Raw genomic sequence first — 25,097 nt, 5'->3', positions numbered from 1 at the left:
GCTGCCATAAGAACCTGAACTATTTGTCCAAAAACATTCTGCAGAATAAAGTACGAAAAGGATTCTGGAGCTCTGAAATATTATTTTATACATTTTTTAAGGTATGGAAAATTGTGTTTTTTTAAACACAAATCTTCTCTTCTGGGACAAAACATTTTCAGATGGGGGTCCACGGCCAAATACATATCATTATGGGGGTCCTTGACATGAAAAAGTTTGAGAACTACTGATTTAGAGGACATTTGTAGCATCGGCCTCAGGTCTTAATGGGTTAAATGTTCAGTAATGCGTGTTTGCTGTGGGGTTGAGGGAGTTGTACCATTAACCTGCCGTGTACCGAGTCTCCACCCTGCTCTCTCTCTCTGTTTGAACAAGGCTTAAATAAGCCGTTTTCAGTGAGTCAGCTCAGAGAATAGGCCGACATAAAAATAGACTTTGGCCCGGCCCTCACCTAGTGACGGAATGATCTGAGGGTGAGCGAGAGAGAGACTATTGTTGCTAGGTGGGTGATTCAGGCTCACAGCGGTTTCATAATGCTGACTGTAGAGAGGTCACTACTACATTCCTGTCAGATTAACTTCAAACTGTGCTTGGTGTTTCAACTGGATGATAATTTGATCGGGGAGAAACATTTACCTAAATTTAAAACTCCGCTAGAAATGTACTCCAGTTCTGTAAATTTGATGTACTGGAGGCTATGTCAATATGAACTGTTGTGTTGTAATTATGTGAAGCTAGAGAGCAACCGAGTCAAATTCATTGTGTAAATGCACTTGGTAAGAACTGATTCAGATTATAGAAAACCTGTTTCTCTTCTACAACCCAGTGTTAACAGAGCAAATGTTATTCATTTTATAAACAACATGATGCTGAATGACAAATGACGGCACAGTTAAACTTTTATACTCAATTTTAATTTACAATGCACGTTTCCCCAATATACTCTTATAAAAAAAAGCAAGTCACAGCTAAAAGAGAGAAATGCTGCCCAGCAACATTCATACCAAAGCAAAAATATGCCCTACATCCATGGAAGTTGCTATTGCAATGTCATTTTATGGATAAAATTTGATTTTGGCTTAATGTCAAATTGTGTGCATTTGTTTTCTCTGACAAAGATGCTGCAAACCTGCATATTGTTTGACAAAATGCTTTCAATGTGTCATATTGTACAATTTCCGATCTTTAGAGTATAACATTCCAACAGTGTACCCCACATGCAAACTTTCGAACATGCTGCTTCTTCACTGAAGTAGTAGAAAAGAAAATTAAGGATAGAAAAACCTAGTGGAAAAAGTGTGCTGGAAAGCTGTCAAGACTGCCAGGCAAGTCTGTTAGAAAAGATCCAAAGTACACCACTCCAAACAAAGACTGACTCTAGATAGAACACAAAAAAAAATGGAGCCATGAATTCCATAAGCTAATGTGTGAATAAATAGGCTACCTGAAAGCAGTGATCACTATTAGGCAAAGGTTTCTAATGCTATTTGTTGCACTTCCTTAAATCACCAAAAAAGAAAGGAAAGCACCTCCCTAATGTCCTACATCCAAAATTCACGTTTAAAGCTATGTTCAGACTGGCAGCTCAAATCCCATTTTTGGCCTGTCCGGATTGTAGTCAAGTCTGAACACACACACAGAAAAAAAACACATGGAAGTTGATTTATGTGTATCAGATTTTAACCACATTCCTAGGTGTTTGAAATGTGATTAAAATCTAATTAGATTTCTAAAGATGTGTTTCAGCCTGGACACTTGAGCCTTATTTATACTTTGTAGTATGATGGTGTCGAAACCAAAAATAGCAGATCTACAAGGTCAATTGTGAGCTTTGATCTATTTTTTGGCGAGTGGCGCCGTCGTACGACAGAGCCCACCTATGTTGTTAACACAGCAACCAATGCAGAAAGGTCGACAATGTCTGAATACACAAATGTGATGTGACAGTCAGTCATAAAGATCAGATTTGCCTGCAGTCTGAACAAAGCCTTAGTTAATTGGAATGAAAACCCATTTAAGTCTAGAGTCACTCCTCAGTCTGAACAGACACAAACATCATCCCGGTGGGATTTGAACCCTCCTACACAGACGATCCCAACAGCACCACACCTCGCCCTAGCGAGGCTGCAGGTAATCGCCAAGCCTACAAACACCACCGCACAGGTAAACACAAGAACACACAGCCAGTCACGTCTCAGCCCGTCTATTCACCATGGTACGGGGGTGGCGGTGCTCGGTTAATTAGCACCGTGGCTAACGAGACAGATGCAGCTTAGACAATGATACCATAATGGGCCTCCGACCATGTGGAATAGACAAGGTGGGATGAGGATGAGAGAAGACACACAGAAATGTACATTTTACACCTTAGCCCCTAAATCCAAGACTCTTAATCCAGAGCGCCTCAGTGATGAGTGATTGGATAATATAATGGGGAGGGGGACTGGTGTGTTGCTGAAATGCACACTTTTGATTGGCTACGTGCATGTGTGCAGAGAACAGGATTAACCACATAAACCTTAGCGTCCCTATTCTGGGGCGAGCATTCAACAAAAATAGTCAACAACATCGCGTTGTAGATCGGCTATTTTCGGCAAAGAGATTTGGTGTTGAGGGAGAAAAAAAATAGTGAAGAGCCCTGCGGTGTGTACATATGGTCTAAATGGCTATGGCTGTGTCATTTTAGTAATGAACACGGGGTCAACCTTGACAGCATGACCAGAAAGTGGGTATGCATTTTAACTGGTCCAGCTACATGTTTGGTTAGCAAACGTCTAGCAAGAAAAGCCTCTGGTAGACAGAAAGATACATGGACAGCAGTGGCACAGTGGGTTAGCATGACTGTCTCCGTCTGTCTGTCTCCTGGGTTTTTGGCTGAATCAGAGGATTAACGTGGAGCGAGGATGTGGTTTTGATGCCACCACGAAACGTTCTACTTGTAATACCTGCCGAGTGCTGAGATTAGCCTGTGGTGTCTGCCTCTGGGGCCCTCCTAAACCACACACACCTTATCCACAAACACAAACATCTGTCTGGGTCTAGGATGCAGGCATGGAGAGTGTGCGTGTGTGTGTGTGAGGTGAGATAAATACAGCACAGACGTCTCTGCTTCACACCCACCGTCCGCCCTTTTACATAAGAGCTTAGAGAGAATGATTCATTCCGCTCAGTTAAGACATACAACATACATGAACAGATTGTATACATCAAAATGTGGAAAACAATCCATACGTTACCCATAATGTGTTAAAAAACATCTAAAAATGTAGTGAACATACTTAGTCTTAAAGTGATAAAACTATTTTTATCAAAGCTTTTTGGTGCAAAGACAAGACACCTGTAAAATGAACTAACAATAATTAGAAAAGTCATTCAAATACACATCTCACCAGTTATAATTATAGAATTTTACATCTCTGGTTCCACTGGAACATTTCTGGGATTCCATAATTTATTGATGAACCTTCAGGATGGGTCAGATTGAACCAAACATCTGTGATGTTAAAGATACATCCACTCTCTCCTGTAACATCTAAACCAGCTTTAATATATACACATGAACTGAATGGAACACAGTGCCTTTTCATTTGAATTACCAACGGCTTGCTTTTGGACTGGACAAACATCTATTTTAAAAGATGGTTGGGTCCATTACTAGGTTAATATTCTGAATCATTTATGTGAAAATGTGAACACACAAAAATAGTAAAAAGAAAAGAAATAACGATTTTGAGGGTAGAAGGAGTACTTCTCCAAAAATATGATAGTGAGGAGGTCAGCCACCCAACAACAACAACAAACAGCAAAGCAAACATAAGTACAACCTTATTATAATTAAGGTTTTTGATGAATGATAACTTCTTTGTTGGTCATTGTTGTTGCTGTTGTTGACCGTATCAGAAACTGCTGCTGTTGTTACAATTGTTGTTGTTGACTTTGTCCTCATCATTGGCCATTACTGTTATTGTTGTTGGAGGATGCGGGGCTGGTGCCCTCGTTGATCCCACCCCCAGGTGGCTGGGGGGCGTGTTCAGCCAGGTTGTGGGCGTGTTCCAGGAAGAGGTCTTTGAGCACACTCAGTTCCTTGCTGAGGAGTTTGATTTTTGCCTCCAGTCGTTCGTTCTCCTCCTTGAGCTCGTTGACTCTCGCCTGAGTGTCCTGAGCTTTCTGTTTAGACCTCATGCGACTTTTCTTCACTGCCAGGTTATTCCTCTCCCTGCGCTGGCGGTACTCGTCACTGTCCTTATCTGCATGGGGCTTCTTCATCTTGCTGGGAGGTACTGCCTTCCCTCCTCCTCTTCCGTTAGCCAACGGTGGTGGGTTAACCGGCACCAGCTGGGGCACCTGCCAGAGGAGATCAAAGAGGATAAGGAATGATGTATGGTTATTACTATATTAAGATCGGGTCCACACACTCACACATGTATTCTTCTCATGGGGGTAACAAATAAAAAAAACTGTTAACATTCCACAGAAATTATATTAGAATATTGGTCTTAAAAATGTGTTGAATATCGAATATATATATATACATATTTTTTCTTTCCCCATAGAAAATTACTTGTTATTGCAAAAACAGGTTACCATTATATCCACAAGAGCGTTTTTTGTTAAAGGCATTGTAGGGAACATTAAGCCTAAATTTAAAAAATATGTATATATATATTTTTTGCATTTTCTCCCCTCTATCAGCCACTATATAATGATGCTGTGGTGTTTTCCTTCATTGAAACACAGTCCTCTGTCTGAAATCCGTATTTTCCCTTCTGTTTATGTTCATGTTGTTTATGTCCGGGTCGTAAATTAACGCACGCATGTGCGTGTCCGTGCGCGTCCGTGCCCGTATCAACTTTTTACTTTCGGTTTTAAAACGCTCTCAAACTTCTTTTTTGAGGCACATAATTTACTTTTAAAAAATCGTTTGGATAGAATTTAGTTGTTTAGCTTCATATATGTGGTCAATTTATCATGAAAGAGCCTATTTAAAAATATAAATTCAGAGAACCGTAGGGTCGGGCATTTCCGCGAATTGTATCCGCATAAGGCAACCTATTTTGGGCATGACTCATTTAAAAAGTCCCCCCTGCGTCACCCCCTGGTGGTCGGGGAAAAGAACTGCTGGAGGGGCGGTGTTTGACAACAGTTTTTTTCTTTGATTATGTCTGAACTCCCTACAATGCCTTTAACAACGTTGCCTGCCGACGTGCTCTGATCTTACAGATGTACCGTGTACAGTAAACTGCCGTAACGTGAGCCGCCGGCGGCAAACCCTGGTAAAGTGAGCCCCCGTTCACCGGCTCACGTTAGCGCAGTTATTTTCTTTTCTGGCCAAAAGGTGTATTTTAGACGTGAGGTGGGGGGCTCAGGGTGTTCCCACTAAGTAGAGTAAGCTTTCAACTCCATAAAACCCTCTTTGTATTGGTGACTAGCGAAAGTGTTTTTATTTATTTTTACTAAAGACGAGAGGCTGCGCAGCCTGCTCTACCGCGGAGGGTGAGGGGAAAGGATCGACAGTCCCATAGCGTTAAGGAGAACTCCTTCTAACGCTATGGACCAGAGCTACGACCAGAACTGACTAGAATCCGAAAAAATCGCCACATAGAACTTTTCAGTTGTTCGGGTTTAGCAATAATAATACATTTTATTTATAATGCACTTTACATTCGGGAAAATCTCAAAGTGCTATAATAGGCAGTTGCATAAAAAAGAAACATCACATCATTAAAAACAACTGAAACAAGACATTTAAAACATGAGGGCATAAAGCCTAGAGGTAAGACCAGTGTAGCTAGTAGAGATGTGCGGATCGCGGTTTTAGCCGCGGTTGCCGCAGTTTGGGTGGATTTGGGTCAATCAAATATAATTATTAATTAATATTGGATAAACCGCAGGTGAAATAATGTGGGAATTAAATTAATGATATCTACATGTATAGGCCTATTATAGATTTTAAAAAGCACAAAATCTTGCCGTGCGTGCGTTTGTAGTATTTCAATATTACGTCATTTTACATCAGGCACAAATTAGCCGCCTACTGCATGTTGCCAACAACAGTGTACATCATGCAGCCGGTGTTGCCAGATCTTGCGGGAGAAATAAGCAGCCAGGTATATCAAAACGAGCCCCAAACAAGCCCAAAATTCGGAAAAGAGTTGCTTATTAAAGGCAGACATGGCAACAAAGTGAAAGCGAAAGTAATGTGAATGAAGCTCCATCTTGTTGTTACCATAGATATGGATTGTATACAGTCACTACATCGCGACGGGCAGTGGTGAGTAACATTGTTTATAAGAAAACTAAAGTCAGGAAAATAATAATAATTTGATGCGGTTGGTGCGGATCTAGATATAGGACGGTATAATTAATGCGGTTGGATGGCGGGTGGATAATGAACATGTATATGCGGATTTGGGTGACGAAAAAGCCCATCCGCGCATGACTAGTAGCTAGCAATGACTTTGTCTGGTGTGTAGTTGTTGACTTCCCCAGACTCCCCGGTTTGTTTATCAGCTTGCAAAAGTGCATGTATCCTAGCCACTGACTAGGCTATCATTGTTGTAGCCAGTGTTGCCAACTCTCGTGAGAGAAATAAGCAAACCCACCTCCAAAAACAAGCCAAATCTTGCGAGAAAAATAAGCCGACATGGCAACACTAAGTGACTGACTGCAAGCGTTCAGCTACCATTTCAATGTGTTTTTGTGAGTTAAAGGAGACATCCGGTCATTTTAAGTGTTATGTTTGATGTGTGTCAAATCACTTACCAACGTAGGAATGAAAATCGCGTGACTCCACAGATCCCCCTATCGACCCCCACCGTTGGCATTATAGGAGTATATAGGATAGCAGCAATTCGCCTATTTTAACAAATGTAAAGTCTGTTTTTTTCTCCTAGTACTCATTGTGGAGTCCCATGATAACGTAACAGGCGCTAAAACTCCGAGAAGCTAACGGCTAATAACAGAACGAGCTAATGCTGGGGCTGCTTATCTCTCTGCATGGCAGCCCCAGGTTGCCAGTTCGGGAGAGAAACCAGCAACCAGCATTAGCTCGTTCTGTTATTAGCCGTTAGCTTGTCGGGAGTTTTAGCGCCTGTTACGTTATCATGGGACTCCACAATGAGTACTAGGAGAAAAAAACAGACTTTACATTTGTTAAAATAGGCGAATTGCTGCTATCCTATATACTCCTATAATGCCAACGGTGGGGGTCGATAGGGGGATCTGTGGAGTCACGCGATTTTCATTTCTACGTTGGTAAGTTATTTGACACACATCAAACATAACACTTAAAATGACCGGATGTCTCCTTTAAGATAACTGACCAGCGTGCTCCATGCTTAACTCTATGGCTCCATGCCGTTGTGCTGTGTTAAGTTACACAAGTGACGTTGTTTTGGCGGAGACAGTGCTCTCTGATTTTCACAATAAAATGTTACCTACCCACGTTTAGTTCAGAACCGCCCGTCCCCGTACCCGTGAACTTATAAAAGTATATTTTACACCCATTTTCACCCGTCAAACGGTTGCAGGACTCTGACTTAAAGTACAAAGTAGAAAGTACTACTCATTATGCAGAATGTCCTGTTTCACAAGTTTTAAAATGTATAAAAATCTTTGGAAAATAGCAGATCTACAAGCTTGTAGATCTGCTATTTTCAAATTGCCGAAATGTATATAGGGCTGAAGTGGCTAATGTGTCTTTTGTTTATAATATTCTAAATCTTAAATCTACAAAGTAACTAGTAACTAAAGTTTTCAAATAATTGCAGCGGAGTAAAAATATAATATTTGCCTCTGAGATGTAGTACAAGTAAAAGTAGAGAGTAGAAGTAAAAGTGTTGAAAATTGGAAATACTCCATTCAAGTAAAAATACCTCAAAATGTTACTTAAAATTTTCTTAAGTACATTTTTAAATGTAAAAAAAACCCAGAAAAAAAACAGAAAAGGCCTATTTTCATTCCAGCTAATAAAATTCACAATATCGGTTGCATATAGGTGACCGATATAATCCAAACCTCTCTTTGGGGCGGCCATAGCTGAGTGGTTAGTGAGCCCGCCTAGGGAGCCAGAGGCCCTGGTTGCCCCAGGTTCGATTCCAGGCCAGGCCAGCATATGTGTCGATGAAATGAAATTTGTCCCTGAGCAAGACTCTTAACCCCTAATTGCTCACAGGTTCTCATTGGAAACAAGACCGCAAGGACTTTCATGAACGACCTGTTAAAAGCAATTATCCTTATCCTCTAAAATCGGTTATCGGTCACAAAAATCCATATCGGTCGGACACTATTACTAGCCGCATCCATTTCAACATATGAGTAAGAATAAGACAGGTAAAGGAAGTATTCGCAGATTTCGCACACCCACTTCATTCGGATGCAGGTGCGTTGGACAGTGAAAACTGAAGCAAACATGAAAAAACAAAAATGAATTAACGAGCGACATTAAGCAGCACTGACTGCCGGGCAATACACGGTCGTCAGCCCCAGCTGACTGAATGAGAGAAGGGGAGAAGAGAGACAGGGGAGGGCGTAAGCCGTAAGGTTATGATCCCATAGCATGGGAGGACGGCCCATCTCCCCATTGGCTTAAGACAGCCAGTCTCCCCATTGGCTTAAAGGACAGACAATGATGAAAAGGTCACCTAAAGGTGTTTAGAAAGTGTTTAGTAATTAACTGGTCTCTTAAGTTAACTGGTCTCTTCAACCTGGTAAAACTTTTCATGAACAAAAAATCCTGCACACTGCTATTGCTCAATCATCTTTTATTTAAATTGACAGACGTTTTGGTCTTACGACACTCTTTATGAACTGGACACTCTTGATGAGGGTCAGCAGCTTCTTTTATTTAAATTGACAGATGTTTTGGTCTTACGACACTCTTGATGAACTGGACCTTCATCAAGAGTGTCTTACAACACTCTTCATGAAGGTCCAGTGGGACTGAAACGTCAGTCAATTTAAATAAGAGGCTGCAAGAGTAGTGTGCAGGATTATTTGTTCATGAAAATATTTTTTTCATGTTTGCTTAAAAATAAGACAAAACATCCAGAAACAAGATAGTGAGCACTATTATTCTGTTGCAAGAAATAACGATGATAAACTTTGGACATTAATACTCAAGGATAGATCTAAAAGCCCATCACAACAGAAATAAATGCAACACCCAGTCAGACTGCATTTTTTTGTCTTGCTCGTCAAAGTACATGCCCATTTCCTACTGCTGTGTTTACTTTGAAGTGGAGAAACAGAGTGAAACTGAAGGGAAAGAAATGAGGGTGAAAGTGCATTTGCATTATTCTCCAACGGTGAGGAAATTATTGACACAAAAGGTTACTCGACGTCCATTATACAGAAATGGATATATCTCAAATGTGATGCAGCACTGTACAGTGGTGCCAACCAAGACAGGAGGAAACACAAATCATTTCCATCACAGGTACCATGCTAGAGACCACACCGAGTATGAAAATGCGGGCCCAAGTTCCGGCCACAGATTTTATCCAATGTGTGGCAGAGTACAGTAACACAACAACAATCAATCGCATTGTCTTTTTCAGCTATTTGATTTGACCATGGACACACAACGTCGGAATAAGCCAATGGTTGTATTACCTGTCACAACTCTGTGATCACGGGAATGTGTAGGATTAAGACAAGGAGAATTGGAGCGTCCGACAGATTGCAGTGCAATTTTTAACTTGATTCATCATCCACAAAACTGGCTAGTACTTTGACAATATTACCCGCCGGTTACTTTTTACCTGTGGGTGTTAATAAATTCAGCAAGGAAAACTAAATGTTATTCATTTTAAGTAGAAATATGCAAAAATGTCTCCAAAGATGAGCAGACCAGAATCTGTAATGGAAACTAATGTAATAATAATAATACTACATAGTCACCTCACCTGCTGTAGGCCTCCGATCACTGTAGGGTGGACAGACGACGAGGCAGCAGTTACAATGACGGCAGTGGCACCAGTGGGCGGGGCAACGGCTGCGTGGATGACGTGGTTCTGGATGACACTCACACCGTTGTGATCCGATTGGTTGGTGTGTTTAGGCTGCTGCGGCGACGGCCTGCTCATTTGGATCCAATCTGAACTGTGACTGACCGACCAACCTCATGGAACTGGGGTGGGTGGGCTGCTTGGGTGAAGGTATCCAAGCTGATGGTGGTGAAGGCTGGTGGTTTATTTCGTGGGAGATCCTCCTGATTGACAGATCTCCCGTAGGGACAACAGATTCTGGAATCTGGTGAGGTGAGAAACAGCATTTTAATACTGTGTAGAATAATAAATAATTCAATTAGCATTACAAAAAAGCAGAGTTTATACTTTATATAAAAAAGGTACAAAAATGTATAATACAAAATGCTAAAATATTGGATTGTGTTTGGAATGGTTTTATATTTAAAAAGTGAGTGGGGGAATCTTAACACAATGTATCATCTCTAACATGCAGCTTGATTTCCAGGACTGAGATTTGCCCCAGCAAATAGTTTCCTTCATGCCTCATGCGTGCATCCTCTTTCAGTATTGATACTAGAATCATGTCAAGGTTGTGATCAAACAAATCAATTCGAATTGTTTGACATCCATAGGCGTTGAATTGATATATTAAAAATTATTAAATCAATTATAATTATATAAAACACTAGAGTTCACACCTACAGTATGTCACACCACCGATTCGACCGATATGTCTTGAGTAATAGTTACAGGGGAATTGTCAGAGTACCCGTTGTACCCGTCTGTCTGTGTCCCTTTTGTGCCCATATATGGAGGTCTCTGTATCTGCCTGTGTCCCTTTTATGCCATATGGTCTGGACAGAATATCCGAACGTCTCGACGGCGACACCGCACTCCCTCGAGTCCTTGCCCATGCACACGCCGAGTTTGTCGGTTGGTCCCATATATGCACATACAATACTGTATATGGGCATAGCGGTCAGATCTGTGGCTCTGGACAACCGTGGTCCTGGTCCACCCTATATAAGGGGTTTGTTTATGGTCATGTTTGAGTCATAGTGATGGGGCCGTGGTCCGACCTCCCGCCCTCCCATTAGCCAATTTTAATATAGGATGCATCTTGATTTCAGATTAATCAAAATGCAGTCATCAATAGAATAATCCCTAAGAATAATCAATAGTTGCAATCCTCCCGACATTGTTGTACCAATATTTACTGTAGCCTATATTGCGAAAATAGCAGTTCTACAAGGTCACAAAGCGTCAAAACAGATCTGCTATTTTCAGCCAAGAGATTTGGTGTAGAGGGAAATACTAGAGGACCTAGTATAGAGCCATGGGGAACTCCAGTCTCCAAAGTGGTGTAAATCAATTACACACAGCTGATGATAGCAATTGGTAGAAAAACTATTAAACATAATACTCCTCCTAACTAATAATAACAATGTCTAAATATTCTAGTGCCTGTTTAAAAAAAAGAATAAAGACAAATCTATATATCTATTCAGATGTATTGTTTTAAGATGATGCTGTGAACTAGCCATGCACTTGGTTTTCCCCACTTCCTCCTAAATATGTCACACAGTCAGGAATATCACGTTAAGCAGCTAACACACTATATTATCCTCCTTGCATGCATGATGATGTAAACCAGTTCCAGTTGTAACTCTGAGGGTGTTCTCCGAGTTACATTAATTATTAATTAATATTCTAGAGATTGCCAATTAGCTGCCTCGGCTCTGATTGGTCCTCACGTCACTATGTGTCGGATAAACGCACCAAGAGGCAGGCAAGCAGCTCCAGATACATTGCCTGTGGATTGCATCATCACATACCTCCCTTTGTGTTTAGAGAGAGAGGGAGAGAGGGGGAGACCGTGTTGCCATGTCAGATTTTTAGAAGCGACTTTCTGTTAAGTTGCTTGTAAATATTGGTGATTGCGTTTTTTTGGGCTTGTTTTTTTAAGTGTGTCTAGCTGCTTATTTGGGCTTGCGTCCTAATGTTTTTTAAACCAGTGGTTTTCAAACATGTTAAAGTCAGGGACCCACAAATGTATATTTGTCTGCGCACCCCCATCTGAAAACATCTAAGATTTGTGTGGTTAAAATGTTTCACATTTTTTAAATTTTATAAAAGTTCTTTAAAAAAAATAGCAGATCTACAAGCTCACAACGTAACGCGTTGGGAGCTTGTAGATGAGCTATTTTCAAATAGCCAATGTAGAAGTGCTTGCTTGTTTTCATAGACCTGGTTGCTTGTTTTTCTCACACAACCTGGCAACACTGGAGCGAGAGAGGGGGGTACGAGGGGAACTCCGTAGTCATGCAGGGGTAAGCAGAGCCACAGTTCTGGGTTGGGGATTGAGGATTATCCATCATTGACAACACCATTCAATTCATATCAAAAAGGTGGAGTTTGGGAAGAAAACAACTTTATAAATGTGCTGTACGTTTGTTATCACTCACTCTGCGTTATTATGTCATAACAACATGTAACGTTACACAATAAACAAGACACGCTTCAACGAGACACCGGGCGATAACGCACAGAACACAAAACAAACCGTCACGTCATTCTATCAAAGTGATTTATCCTCATTATGTAGGAGTAGTTTATCAGACTTGTTGTTATTTCCCCCGAGCAGTTGTTGTTTTAGACAGTTAGCCTTTAGAGTGCTAACAAGCTAACTCAGCTCTTCTTTCTCTTTGGCGACAGAGAATTGGGTTATTAAAATAAACACAACGACATACGGCTTACCTTCACAGAGCGACTGTTAAATTAGTCTTCCATCAAAGTTTTAGAAAGTTTAATCTCCTTTTCGGTGGAGTTAGTTGAAGAAGCGCTGATGTTTTTGTTTAGAGACAGGCTAGAGAGAGAGAGAGGTGTGCTGGGCTGTGGTGTTGCACAATATCTGTTACCATGTAAGGACAATGATCCGGTTTCAGCCACTCAGAGCAGGCCTCGACTACTATCAGCCAATCAGAGACAAGAGCGGAGAAGAGTGATGCAATCCCCTATGTGACTGACAGTTCGCAGGGCCAGTGGGAAGGTGACGTTTTTGGGAGCTGGGCTGTTTATGTAATGTGGAAATATATGTCATGAGTTCACAGTGAGTGACTACATCACCTATTGGCTCTCAAAGTGGGGTCCGTGGACCCCAGAGGTCCTTAGTTGGGGGGCGGTGGGGGGTACCAGGGGGTCCCCAGCAAAATGTGGTAGTGTGGGGGGGGGGGGGGGGGGTACCAGGGGGTCCCCAGAAAAAATTGATACTGGTAGCATCACAATCATTTTAACCACTTTATCCTTCTATACGTTTGTTGGCTATTCAAAAATAGCCGATCTACAAGCCCATGCTGTGAGCTTGTACATCTGCTATTTTTGAAATTTGTTGAAAAATATAAAAAATATTTGGAAACTTTTCATTAATTTAGATTTTTTTTTTAAATATATACAAATCTTCTCTTCTTGGGGTCCCTGGCACAAAATATTTCCAGATGGTGGTACGCGGCCAAATATATATCAATTTGGGGGTCCTTAATAGACATGAGAAAATTAAATAAAGGAATATTGTTCCATCCATCCATCCATCCATCCATCAATGAAACAGAATACAAGCAACCAGACTGTGTGTGTGTGTGTGTGTGTGTGTGTGTGTGTGTGTGTGTGTGTGTGTGTGTGTGTGTGTGTGTGTGTGTGTGTGTGTGTGTGTGTGTGTGTGTGTGTGTGTGTGTTTGTGTGTGTGTGTGTGTATAAATTGTATGCACATTTAAAATATGTTGAACTTTTATCATACACTGTTTCATGATGGCTAAAGGGGAAATGTTATTGCTGCTAATAGTTCATGGAGTCGTTATTGTTATTGCTGAAGGAATCACATTGAATCAATATTTATTATTTATGATTGAACAGCTTGTGCGTTGTACATCATATATGTGGTATTCAACATAAGATAATGTTATTTCTGTCTAGTAAAGGTTCTGATAGTATAAGCATTGATATACAACCTTGTGATTATGAAAAAAAAAAACTGCATATTTGTGTTTTATTTAATTTAAACACTTACGTCTTTGACCCATATACATAATATACACACATAATAAGGCCTATATTGGGAAAACACAATGCAAACTCAGAGAATAGCAGAACATCATAACACTATTTGGTTCTCAACCGGTGTGTGGGGACCCCCAGGGGAGTCCCCACATGATTTTGGGGGGGTCCCCAGAGTACAGTGAAGTGACAGATTAAGGACCTTTAAGACCCTTTTTAATACCGTTAAAAAAAAAAAAAAAAGCAAAGAAAAATACCATTACTGCATGAAAAGTAATCAACAAAATAACTGGTCAAACATTGGCCAAATGCATTGGTCAAATATTATAGGAAAGAGGCAAACTTTATGAAAATATCCATTGCGAGGCATTGTGAGCTTGTAGATCGTCTATTTCACAATATTTATCTGTGGAACCGAGTCAAACTAAATTGAATGCCTCAACTCCTACATTCAAATTGCTTGTCAGGGTTGGGGGTCCCCAGTTCAAATATGATTATTTTGGGGGGTCACAGCCTAAAAAGGCTGAGAACCACTGATCTACAAATCTAAAAACATGAGATGTGATGTTAACATTTATTTGTGCCATTAGGTTGTACAATGGGTTTGTATAGGAAGGGGGCGTGTCTGATAAAATTAATATGAAATATCTAAATACTGAATCAAGCAACTTAAAAACTGTCCGGGGTGCTCCCAAAAGCCTGAGTAGACGATAAAATGACCCAAATTTTCTTTGGAAAGTGAAATACCCCTTTAAGTAAAAGTAGCAATACTGCAATGTACTAGGGATGGGTGATAAAAAAACACTCACAATAATAGTATCGCAGAGATTTTAATTTATTGTGAAATAAATCATACACTAGGATGAATTAGGTTTTATTGCGCTGCAAATTCAGTACCAATCTACAAGCTCACAATGCGACGCATTGTGAGCTTGTAGATTGGCTATTTTCAAATGGCCGAAATGTATACAGGGCTGAGTGGTAAATGTATGTCTTGTAATAATAATCAAAATCTACAAAGTAACTAGTAACTAAAGCTTTCAAATAATTGTAGTGGAGTAAAAGTATAACATTTCTACTGAAGGTTCAGAAAATTGGAAATGCTCCAGTTAAGTAAAACATACCTCAAAATTGTACTTAAGTACAGTACTTGAGTAAATGTACTTAGTTACTTTACACCACTGCATTTCATCAATTAGCCCACCACTACTAATCAGCCCACTATCTCCAGACGGCTGGTGTCGCTGTTATGTTATCTTGTAGCCCAGTAGGTGTCTTGCCCGCCTTGAGCTAGAGCCCCCCCCCCCCCCCCCCCCACCTGATTCTTTCCTGCCTCTGGGCTGTCAAAGACCCCCAGTTCCCTCAGAAACCTGATGGTACAGTCGTTACAAAATAAATATGGGTGAATCTTAGATTCATGCAGTTTACAATAATTCAACAAAAGCCAACATTTCACCAGGCAAGCTGGCTTCATCAAGGTTTGTGGCACACAATTCAAACATACTCGTATATAGAGTTTATTAGCCCTGGTTTCATCCACCAATCACTGTCCATCAAAGAAGCACTATTTCTGGGGCGCCAAGTGGTTAAGATACGTACCACATAAGCTTTAATGCCTGACAGCGTGTCCCGGGTTCGATTCCCGAGCCTTGTGGCGGATTTGCTGCATGTCACTCCCCGACTCTCTCTTCCTGTTCCACTGTACTATCAAAAATAAAGGCAGACCCCCCTCAGCACATTATAACTAACATACATATAGTCAGTTATAGTGTCTTTATGTATAAAGGCACTTTATAACTGACTATATATTGTAGTTATAATGTGCTGTTCTGCTGAGCTTATAATGCATTATGACCAGCCCTTATAATAGTTCATAAACCTTGTTATAAGTAGTGCATCATTTTAAACATTTATAACGAGTGTTATAGAGCCTTATCAGTGCATTATAATGCATTATAGACCCGGCCTTTAAAGGAGTAGTTCACCCAAAAAAATATTTATTTTCTATCAATTACGCACCCCATGAAGCCTTGAATTCATGGAGATTTTTTTTGTTTTTGTCGTATTCCTGAGCCAATAATTTGATGACCAGGTCATCGGTCAATAGAAGACTCAGTAGGAGACTTTTGGAGTCTCCGGTCATAGAGTTTGAATTATGTTTTCCAAATATAGGCCTTACTACAGGGACAACTCAACTGTCTTTTTTTAGGGGGGGGGGCTTTTGGTGAAGGAAGGTCAGATGTGACTAAAAGTCTGTTTTAAAATAGGAGAGTTTATTGTACCACAGTACCAGAAGGAGCACAGCACTGGTCCAGGTGCTGCAGTGCAAACACAGAGGGAAAAGTGCTACATTTTAAAGAGCTCCATCTGTACAGTAGCTGACGCCACAAATCATCTACACCCCCTTTCCACGGGACAGATTTTTGTTCTCCAGCCGTGTAGTATATCACATCTAAAACTAAAGTTCTTAGAATGAGATCTCTGGAACAGTTTATAAAGAAATGGAGGTCCATAGGCATGTGAGTCAAGCCCTGGTTTCCTTGACACACAGTAGATTATTTCATAATATGGCAAATCATGAATGGGATTTTAGCAACGTAATGTTTCAATCTTTCAATGTTTCAATGAATGCTTTTCATATCTTTATTGAACTTTTATCTTCATTAAAATCTACAGTCATTCTGAACAACCAAAAATAGCAGATGTACAAGCTCACAGCACTGCGAGCTTGTATGTCGGCTATTTTTGAAAATATCGATTTAAAACAATTTGAATAATTTAAACACAAGTTTTTTCCCTGGCACGAAACATTTTCAGATGGGCCGTTCATGGCCAAATACGTATCAATTTGGGGGGTCCTTGGCACTAAAATGTTTGAGGACCACTGCCATAAGTAATGTAACAGGAGGTTGGGCCCTGTGCTGAAGCTGGCAGTGACATAGTCAGAGGACATGTGTGCCCAATAGAAGTATTTAATTGCCACTGTATGGCATTGCATTTAACAACAAATCTGATACTTGAACTAGGAATGGGTTTACCATTACACCAGGCAGGCAGTGATCAGAATAATGTCCATCTGCCATGCATTTATTTAGTAAAGCTTCATATCACAAAGCTCTAAACTTAAGTTTAATTTACTCCAGCAACCACTAAATCACAATCAGAAACACTTTGTTTCCAAGTATGAGGTTCATACAAGAAATGTGCTTTAGATCAGGCCGTCACCCCCCAAAATAATCATATTTGAACTAGGGAACTAGGGCCCCCCCACCCTGATAAGCGATTGGAATTGTAGGAGTTGAGGCATTCAATTTAGTTGGACTCGGTTCCACAGATATACATTGTGAAAATAGCCGATCTACGAGCTCTCAACGCCTCGCAACGTGAGCCCCCCCCCAAAAAAAAAGAAAAATCATGTGGGGACCCCACAGGTTGAGAACCACTGCTTTAGATTGTGATGTAGTGACAACAACAGCCAGCAACACCAGACTACTGCTCAGTAGATGGACTTTACACTGAACATAGTCATACTATATTCAAACGGCACATTATACATTACAACATAGCCTACTTTCAGCGAGTACACTTAAATGGAAGATACATTCAGTCCAAATTCTATACCCATACCCAGAACCTACACATTAACAGAACATAGTTAGACAATAGGTCTATATTAGAAAACATACATATACATTAGGCAATAGATGCAGACAGACACAACATCAGTGGTGGAAAAAGTACTCAAATTGTTTACTTAAGTAAAAGTATCAATACTGCAAAGTAGAAATACTCTGTTACAAGTAAAGGTTCCGGTAATCAAGATGTATTTCAGTAAAAAGTACTGTACAAAAGTATTGGCATCAACATATTCTTAAAGTACCAAAAGTAAAAGTAATCATTATGCAGAATGTCCCGTTTCACAAGGTCAATCAATCAATCATATGTATAAAATGTATTCAAATCTTTTGAAAATAGCAGACCTACAAGTTCACAACGCGATGCATTGCGGCGCATTGTGAGCTTGTAGATCGGCTATTTTCAAATAGCCAAAGTTTAAATAGAGCTGAAGTGATATGTTTTGTAATTCAAATCTACCAAGTAACTAGTACCTAAAGTTTTCAAATAATTGTAGTGGAGTTAAAAGTACAATATTTCCCTCTGAGATGTAGTGGAGTAGAAGTCAAAGTATTGAAAATTGGAAAAACTCTATTAAAGTAAAAGTACCTCAAAATTGTACTTTAAGTGCAGTACTTGAGTAAATGTACTTAGGTACTTTACACCACTGCATTTCATCAATTAGCCCACAATACTAATTAGCCCACTATCTCCAGAAGGCTGGTGACTGGTGTCGCTGTAATGTTATCTTGTAGCTCAGTAGGTGTCTTGCCCCCTCTTGAGCTAGAGCCCCCACCTGATTCTTTCCTGCCTCTGAAGCAGCTGTAGACTGTACACAACATAATTCATTACACTATAAGCAGCTGACCAAAGTCACCACTTTAGGTCTGTTATCATGAGTGGGGAGGAAGTGGAGCAGGTCATCGACTTTAAATATCTGGGAACAACTATAGACAATAAACTCACCTTTCAGACCAATGCAGATAGCATTTATAAAAAGGCAAGGCAGCAGATATCTAAGTTGTAATGCACACACACCCTGACCATGGTCCACAGGTCACTCACTGAGAGTGTTCTCATTTTTAACATTGTGTCCTGGTATGGGAACCTTACAGTTAGAGATACAAGCTCACCCAGGTAGTCAACCAGGCTAGTAAGATCATTGGAGACAACTTCAGGACATATACATCGACTCCATAACCAAATAGGCAATTCAGGTTGACAATGACTCTACCCACCCTCTTCGCCCTTCGTTTGAGCTGTTAATTTGTGCCATCTGCAGTGGATACTTTAAATAAGAAAATGTTTAAAAGGCCATACCACCTAATCCCTACAGCCCATGATCACTGTTGCTGTGTTATGGGAACGCAATTTATATTGTATTTTATTGCATTTGTGTATTCTATGTATTCATTATGTGTTTTTGTTGTTTTTATACTGGCACACTGGCTATTTTTTAGTTAAATTTAATGGACAATAAAGTTGTCTTTATCTTTATTGGGGAAGTTGATGAAGATGACATTTAAAAATGCATGGTATTTGTATGTTAAGTATTGAGCACCTTAGTGTCAGCTTCCAGTCAGTGTATGAGGAGTAGGCCTAGTAGTGATCAGTCTGATCAATGTCATGCAGTAGCCTATGGGGCTCAGTTGTCTACTGACTGAGCACATAATTGCCGAGATGCATGGATGATATTGCACAATAGTGTACATAACTAAGTAGCTGCAGGGAGGTATCTACCTCCATACATTGTTTTGGTATAATGAGTGTTGGTGTGCGGGCTCTGTAGGCGGCACAGGGTTAAACAGTAATAATGGGACAAGGGTTAGCAGGCTGCTTAACTCTGACTCATGGAGCACGTGTAGAAATAATGTGGTCAGGAGGAACACCCCTCTATAGCTCTCCTTGTCTCTCTCTCTCTCTCTCTCTCTCTTTCTGTTTGTATCTATTGGTATGCTTAACGCTACCCCCATCTCTGTCTTTCTCTATTTTTCTCTAGTAGTCTATACTGTATGTCTGTAGGCTACTTTGATACTTTTCTTCTCTCTCTGGTCAGTCGATTGTTTCCGTGCCTTACCGATAGAGGGCGATATAAGCCCATCTAGTGCTAACAGGCTCGTCCAACCTGTGGCGTAGCGCAGAGGTTCAAAACCTTTTCAGGCCATGACCCTGAAAACTCCCCAGTTCATATTTGAACTGGGGAGTGGGGACCCCGGACAACCCAAAATAATCCTATTTGAACTGGGGACCCCCCACCCTGACAAGCACTTGGAATTGTAGGAGTTGAGGCGTTACATTTTGTTTGACTCGGTTCCACGGATAAATATTATGAAATATGTTTTGCCTCTTTCTTATTATTTGACAACTTTGCCAATGTTTGACCAGTTTTTTTGTCGATTACTTTTGATGCAGTTATGGTCTTTTTCCCTTAAAAGGTCTTAAAAGTCCTTAAATTGTCACTTCACTGTCACCTGGGGACCCCCAAAAAAATCATCTGGGGACCCCCCAAAAATCATGTGAGGATCCCCCTGGGGGTCCCAATCCACAGGTTGAGAACCGCTGGCGTAGTGTTCCTCTTCTTAGCATGTGTGCAGTCAGTGGTCAGTGGGCATTGGCAGTGCGTGCTTAAAAAGTTCACCAATCTCTACACGCACACGCACACACACACACACGCACACACACATGCACGCACGTGCATGTCTCTCTGCAAAATTGTGCAAATGAGCTCAATATGTGTTAAGATATTCAGCAAAGACACGCTCACTTCAGTTACACGCTTATAGACTGGTTTAGAAGAACACATGCGAATAACTATTCCATTTATCCTCGATTCAACATTCTACGCCTATTTTATAATATAATGTATAATTTACGTGTATTGTAGGTTAATGCCCGCTGAATCTATGCATCTGTGCGTTCACCGCGGAGGTAGCCTACTTCTTTCCATTTTGTGTCGACAACACCGCTCACGACGCACGGAAGACAGCGGTGTTATCGTGCGTAAAAGCCCGCTAACGTTGTCCTGATAGGGAGCCGCGGGGAGCTGGTCTCAGCTGGAGAGAGAGACGGACCCCTGGTCGCTTCTTCTCAGCACCAGGCAGTTATCAGGCTACCAGTATCTCCCAGGCAGGCAGACTCCCTCTACCCTGCTGGGACTGTCTGCCTGTCTGTGGTAGCCTAATTGGAAGTCAAAACGTCATCAAATCTGTAGCCATAAAGAAATAATCTGACTGATATGCACCATTTGCATGCATTTATTCGGGATTGTTTTATTTATATGCATTTATTTATTTTTAAGTTTCCTGACATATAGCAGGAAAGTAGGTTAGTAGTAGGATAGTAGGAAATGATAGAGGTGAACCACCTTTTGTCAATGTGCATCCAGCAGATAGGATAGTAGTGATAATTGTCATTTTGATCACTTTTTAGTGACCAAAGTTCAGTTGACAAGGGACTGAATAGCCCAATGTGTCCCCCTTACACATTATCATTGCAGAATTATCTGACTATTAGCTTACTGATGTCTTCCCCATTTCTGTTGTTGCCTTGGAGTTGGAACTAAACGTTTAAACGAAAAGGCTTCGTGATACTGATACAACAAGGACCTAAATCTTATCACCACTTGAATAATCTACTCACACGGGTTACCCAAAAAAAATGTCTACCTCCAGTGGTATTGGATTGGGTCTGAGTGGGACGTCCCCGCCCCCCTCTCTCTCCACCCCAGCCTCAGCCCTGAGGTATAAATACAGCTGAGCCTGTTTGACAGCTGAGAGCGTCCTATAGTCGCCACTTTAAAAACTTCCATTCTAACCAACAACTCTCATTGAACTGAACACAGCAGCCCGTGTCTGTCAGGGATCAACTCATCTGACAAACCTGTTTTTTTGCCGCTATATTAACGGCCGAACAGAGACTGGAACCCGTGTTCCTTGTCATTTTGTAACTTGTGAAATATATATATATATATATATATATTATTTTTTTAACCGTGCCAGAGCGGCTTCGCCCCGGTATCGGCAGCAAAGCTGGATTCCCGGAGCTCCTCACCATGTCTGGCGGGTTTTAGATACTCCATGGAGCACGCCAACCTGTACGAGGTCGCTCCTCGGCCGATGCTCACCAGCCTGTCCGCAGCTCACAACAACCACCACCACCACAGCAACAACAACCAGCCCGGCTCGCAGTACTGCTACAAGGACCCGGCGCTGGCCAACGACCTGGCCGACATCTGCGAGAACGAGAACTCCATCGACATCAGCGCCTACATCGACCCGGCCGCGTTCAACGACGAGTTCCTGGCCGACCTGTTCCACCACAGCGCCTCCAAGCAGGACAAGCTGAAGCTCATGAACGGAGAGTACGACTACAACTCGCACGGCGTCTCCTCCGGGGGTGTCGCGCCGCCGGGGAGCGCGCAGCAGCAGCAGCAGTACATGTCCAACGGCTACCTGGACTCGTCCAAACTCGAACCCATTTACGAGCAGAGCCCGTCGAGTCGGATCAGACCCGTGGCCATCAAGCAGGAGCCCCAGGACGAGCCGCCCACCTACCACCACCACCCGCAGCACCACCAGCAGCACCTACCGCACCTGCAGTACCAGATCGCGCACTGCGCCCAGACCACCATGCACCTCCAGCCGGGTCATCCCACCCCTCCGCCCACCCCGGTACCGAGTCCCCACCAGCACCACCAGCAGCAGCACCACCACGGGCTACCACCCGGCACGCCGGGCGGAGGAGCCTCCATGAAGATGATGGGCGGCGGTGGGGACCGTGGCGACCGAGAACGAGGGGGCAAGAAGAAGCACGTCGACAAGAACAGCAGCGAGTACCGCATGCGGAGGGAGAGGAACAACGTGGCGGTGAGGAAGAGCAGGGACAAGGCCAAGATGCGCAACGTGGAGACGCAGCACAAGGTGATCGAGCTCGCCTCGGACAACGAGAGGCTCCGCAAGAGGGTGGAACACCTGACCCGAGAGCTGGACACGTTACGGGGCATCTTCAGACAGCTGCCCGATGGCTCCTTCAAGCCCATGGGCAACTGAACTGCTGGCAACTGAGCCACTGGACTTACTGGCTGTTGTAATCTAATATACCGCTGGACTTTCTTCTGAAGCAGTGGTTCTCAAAGTGGATTCCAGGGACTCTCTGGGGTTCCTTTAGGGCGGTCTAAATGGACCCTTACAAGTTTGTAACTCTGACTATGTACAAATGGACCCAAATGGACCCTAACGGGTCCATTTGTGTCCATTTGTACACTGTCAGAGTTAAAAGTTTGAGAACTGTTGTTCTAAAGAAACAGACACTTGAACAGTGGGGACCGCTGGATCATTTACGGTTCTAATCTCATCATGTGACAGATTGTGAACCATGTTGACATGCGGAGGAAAGGCCAGGCAGCTGATGAGGTTCATACATGTGCCTTTTTTTTAAAGAAAAAAAAAGACTATAAGCTCGTTCCCCTCCGTCTCGGACCGTGGGCTCTCTCTGTGGTTTTTGTGCCTTTTTGTCTAAAGAGACTGCGTGCGTCGTCACGCAAAATAAAACACAACACACACACACACACACACACACACACACACACACACACACACACACACACACACACACACACACACACACACACACAGATCTGAGTGCAGCTAAGGTAGGGCATGGTTGGTACTAGAATCACTAGTCTTAATTATGTGTTTTATTTTCTAAGTTACCATCTCGATATTCCTCTCCTGTGTTAGATTTTGCTTATTATGTCTTATAGAGCTATATAAAATGCAAAATGCACACTTGCTTGCCCCATATTCTATATGTTTATATATCTAATATTTATATAGTCTATATATATAGGCTATATATTTTTCTTTGCAAAGAAAAGAACGCATGAATATCTTGCCATTGTTTGTCCCCCAACATAAAAGTCCATATTCCAAGCTACAGTATACTGTTGTGTGTGTATGGTGTGTGTGCGTGTGTGCGTGCTTGCATTCACAGGTCGAGGTTTGTGTTGGACCGAACTATATGCCAAAGTAAACGCAGTGGTTCTCAACCTGTGGGTCGGGATCCCCAAGGGGGTCCCCACATGATTGTTTGGCAGATGACAGTAAAGTGACAATTTAAAGACTTTTAAGACGGGGGGGGGTGGGGGGCGGGGGTCCCCAGTTCAAATATGATTATTTTGGGGGTCATGGCCTGAAAATAAGGTTGAGAACCACTGAAGTATAGGACTGGAATTTATACTGTGGTATACCTGCTTCATAAGCAGTTTATTGTATGCACTATTATGTCGTCAAAACGCGACCAAATGAAGCACATTGTATTTTTTAAAGAATTACCATGTGGGTACTGAATAAAAGAACGCCTCTCATTGTACGACGCTTTCTAGCTTTGTAGCCTATTTATGTGTAATAATGGATAAAAATGTGAAAAGGGTTCCTATGCAATGTCTTGCCATCCTGTGTTGATTTTCCTATTTTAAGGCCTCTCTCTTTCTCTCTCTCTGACAGCAACACCGTATTCTCAGTGCCTTTTTGAATCAGTATAGTCTCCATCTGAACTCTTAATTCTTTCCTGCATTCTGAATTCATATAGAAAAAGATTTAAGATATAGCCTAAAACAGCAAGGAAAAATAAGCACTTTTTTACAAGCTATTAGCCTACAGATGTGTTCAAACCACTTCTTAAATGTAAATGTAAAATGTATACACACACAGACACACACGCGCAAAACTGAATTATTATTATTATAATAAAAGAGCCCGTTTTATCTGAATGGTGTGTCGTGGATTGAGTGTTTTATGTTAACGTGTCAATTTTGTCAAACATTATTAATTTTTCATTTTCTATAGCGTTTCTACACATAGCATTTTAATGACAACAGATTCTTCCTTTTGCCAAAACAATGACGAATAGACGTGACTCAGTCAGTGTAGTGGATGTGACCTGAAAACTGACAGCTTCTGCAAGACCGTCCACAGTAATGACTGCGGTCGGTAGGAGGCGCTTCACAGCTACTGATAGCCTGGCCTACAACACCAATTCATCTTCCTTAAAAAGTCAGTTAGTATTTAGAGTAGTGACTAATTGAGTTGACATCTTTGATGAAGTTAACATTTCTTGTATTTTTAGTGTAGCAGGCTACTTGTCTAGGGCTTTCTTGACCAAAATAAATAAATTAATAGAAACATGAATGCTAGAATACATAATGCTGAGTGAAATAACAAGTGATTATCTTGTTATAAATCTAGTTTGAGCATTTTCCTTTATATAAATTTGATAAACTTTGAAACAGTAGAAGCTATTCTGTGGTGATTGGATATTCAATATGATCCGGATGTAATAGAATGTCTGCCTGCTAATAGAAAAACAAATAGATTGAGGGGAGGAGAAATAGATGCAAAGAAGAAGACAGAATTGATGAATGAGTAAATTAGTATAATATAATAATCTGACTGATATGAGACACTT

At 41.5% G+C, this 25,097-nt stretch overlaps 2 protein-coding genes across 2 annotated transcripts; one reads left to right on the top strand and one right to left on the bottom strand.

The window, feature by feature from the left end:
* Window positions 1-896: 896 nt before the first annotated feature.
* cebpg (CCAAT enhancer binding protein gamma) lies at window positions 897-12,863 on the bottom strand. Its single transcript, XM_084052634.1, has 3 exons — window positions 12,726-12,863; window positions 9,906-10,251; window positions 897-4,344 (listed from the first exon to the last, which is right to left on the bottom strand). Exons 2-3 carry the CDS (start codon window positions 10,083-10,085, stop codon window positions 3,946-3,948), a joined length of 579 nt encoding a protein of 192 aa, XP_083908760.1. The 5' UTR covers window positions 10,086-10,251; window positions 12,726-12,863; the 3' UTR covers window positions 897-3,945.
* An 8,535-nt stretch (window positions 12,864-21,398) lies between these two features.
* cebpa (CCAAT enhancer binding protein alpha) lies at window positions 21,399-24,402 on the top strand. The gene has a single exon (XM_084057586.1). The coding sequence runs from the start codon at window positions 21,710-21,712 to the stop codon at window positions 22,679-22,681; it is 972 nt and encodes a 323-aa protein (XP_083913712.1). The 5' UTR covers window positions 21,399-21,709; the 3' UTR covers window positions 22,682-24,402.
* Window positions 24,403-25,097: the final 695 nt, after the last annotated feature.

This window comes from Gymnoscopelus microlampas, assembly GCF_963454915.1.
Source record: "Gymnoscopelus microlampas genome assembly, chromosome: 1".
Lineage (NCBI taxonomy): Eukaryota > Metazoa > Chordata > Actinopteri > Myctophiformes > Myctophidae > Gymnoscopelus > Gymnoscopelus microlampas.
This window is presented reverse-complemented; position numbering and strand designations above follow the sequence as displayed.

Coding starts and splice junctions, on each gene's coding strand:
- cebpg (XM_084052634.1), bottom strand. CDS start 10,085: ATGAGCAGGCCGTCGCCGCAGCAGCCTAAACACACCAACCAATCGGAT. Junction 4,345..9,905: donor TGATCGGAGGCCTACAGCAG/GTGAGGTGACTA, acceptor CTCCTCTGGCAG/GTGCCCCAGCTGGTGCCGGT.
- cebpa (XM_084057586.1), top strand. CDS start 21,710: ATGGAGCACGCCAACCTGTACGAGGTCGCTCCTCGGCCGATGCTCACC.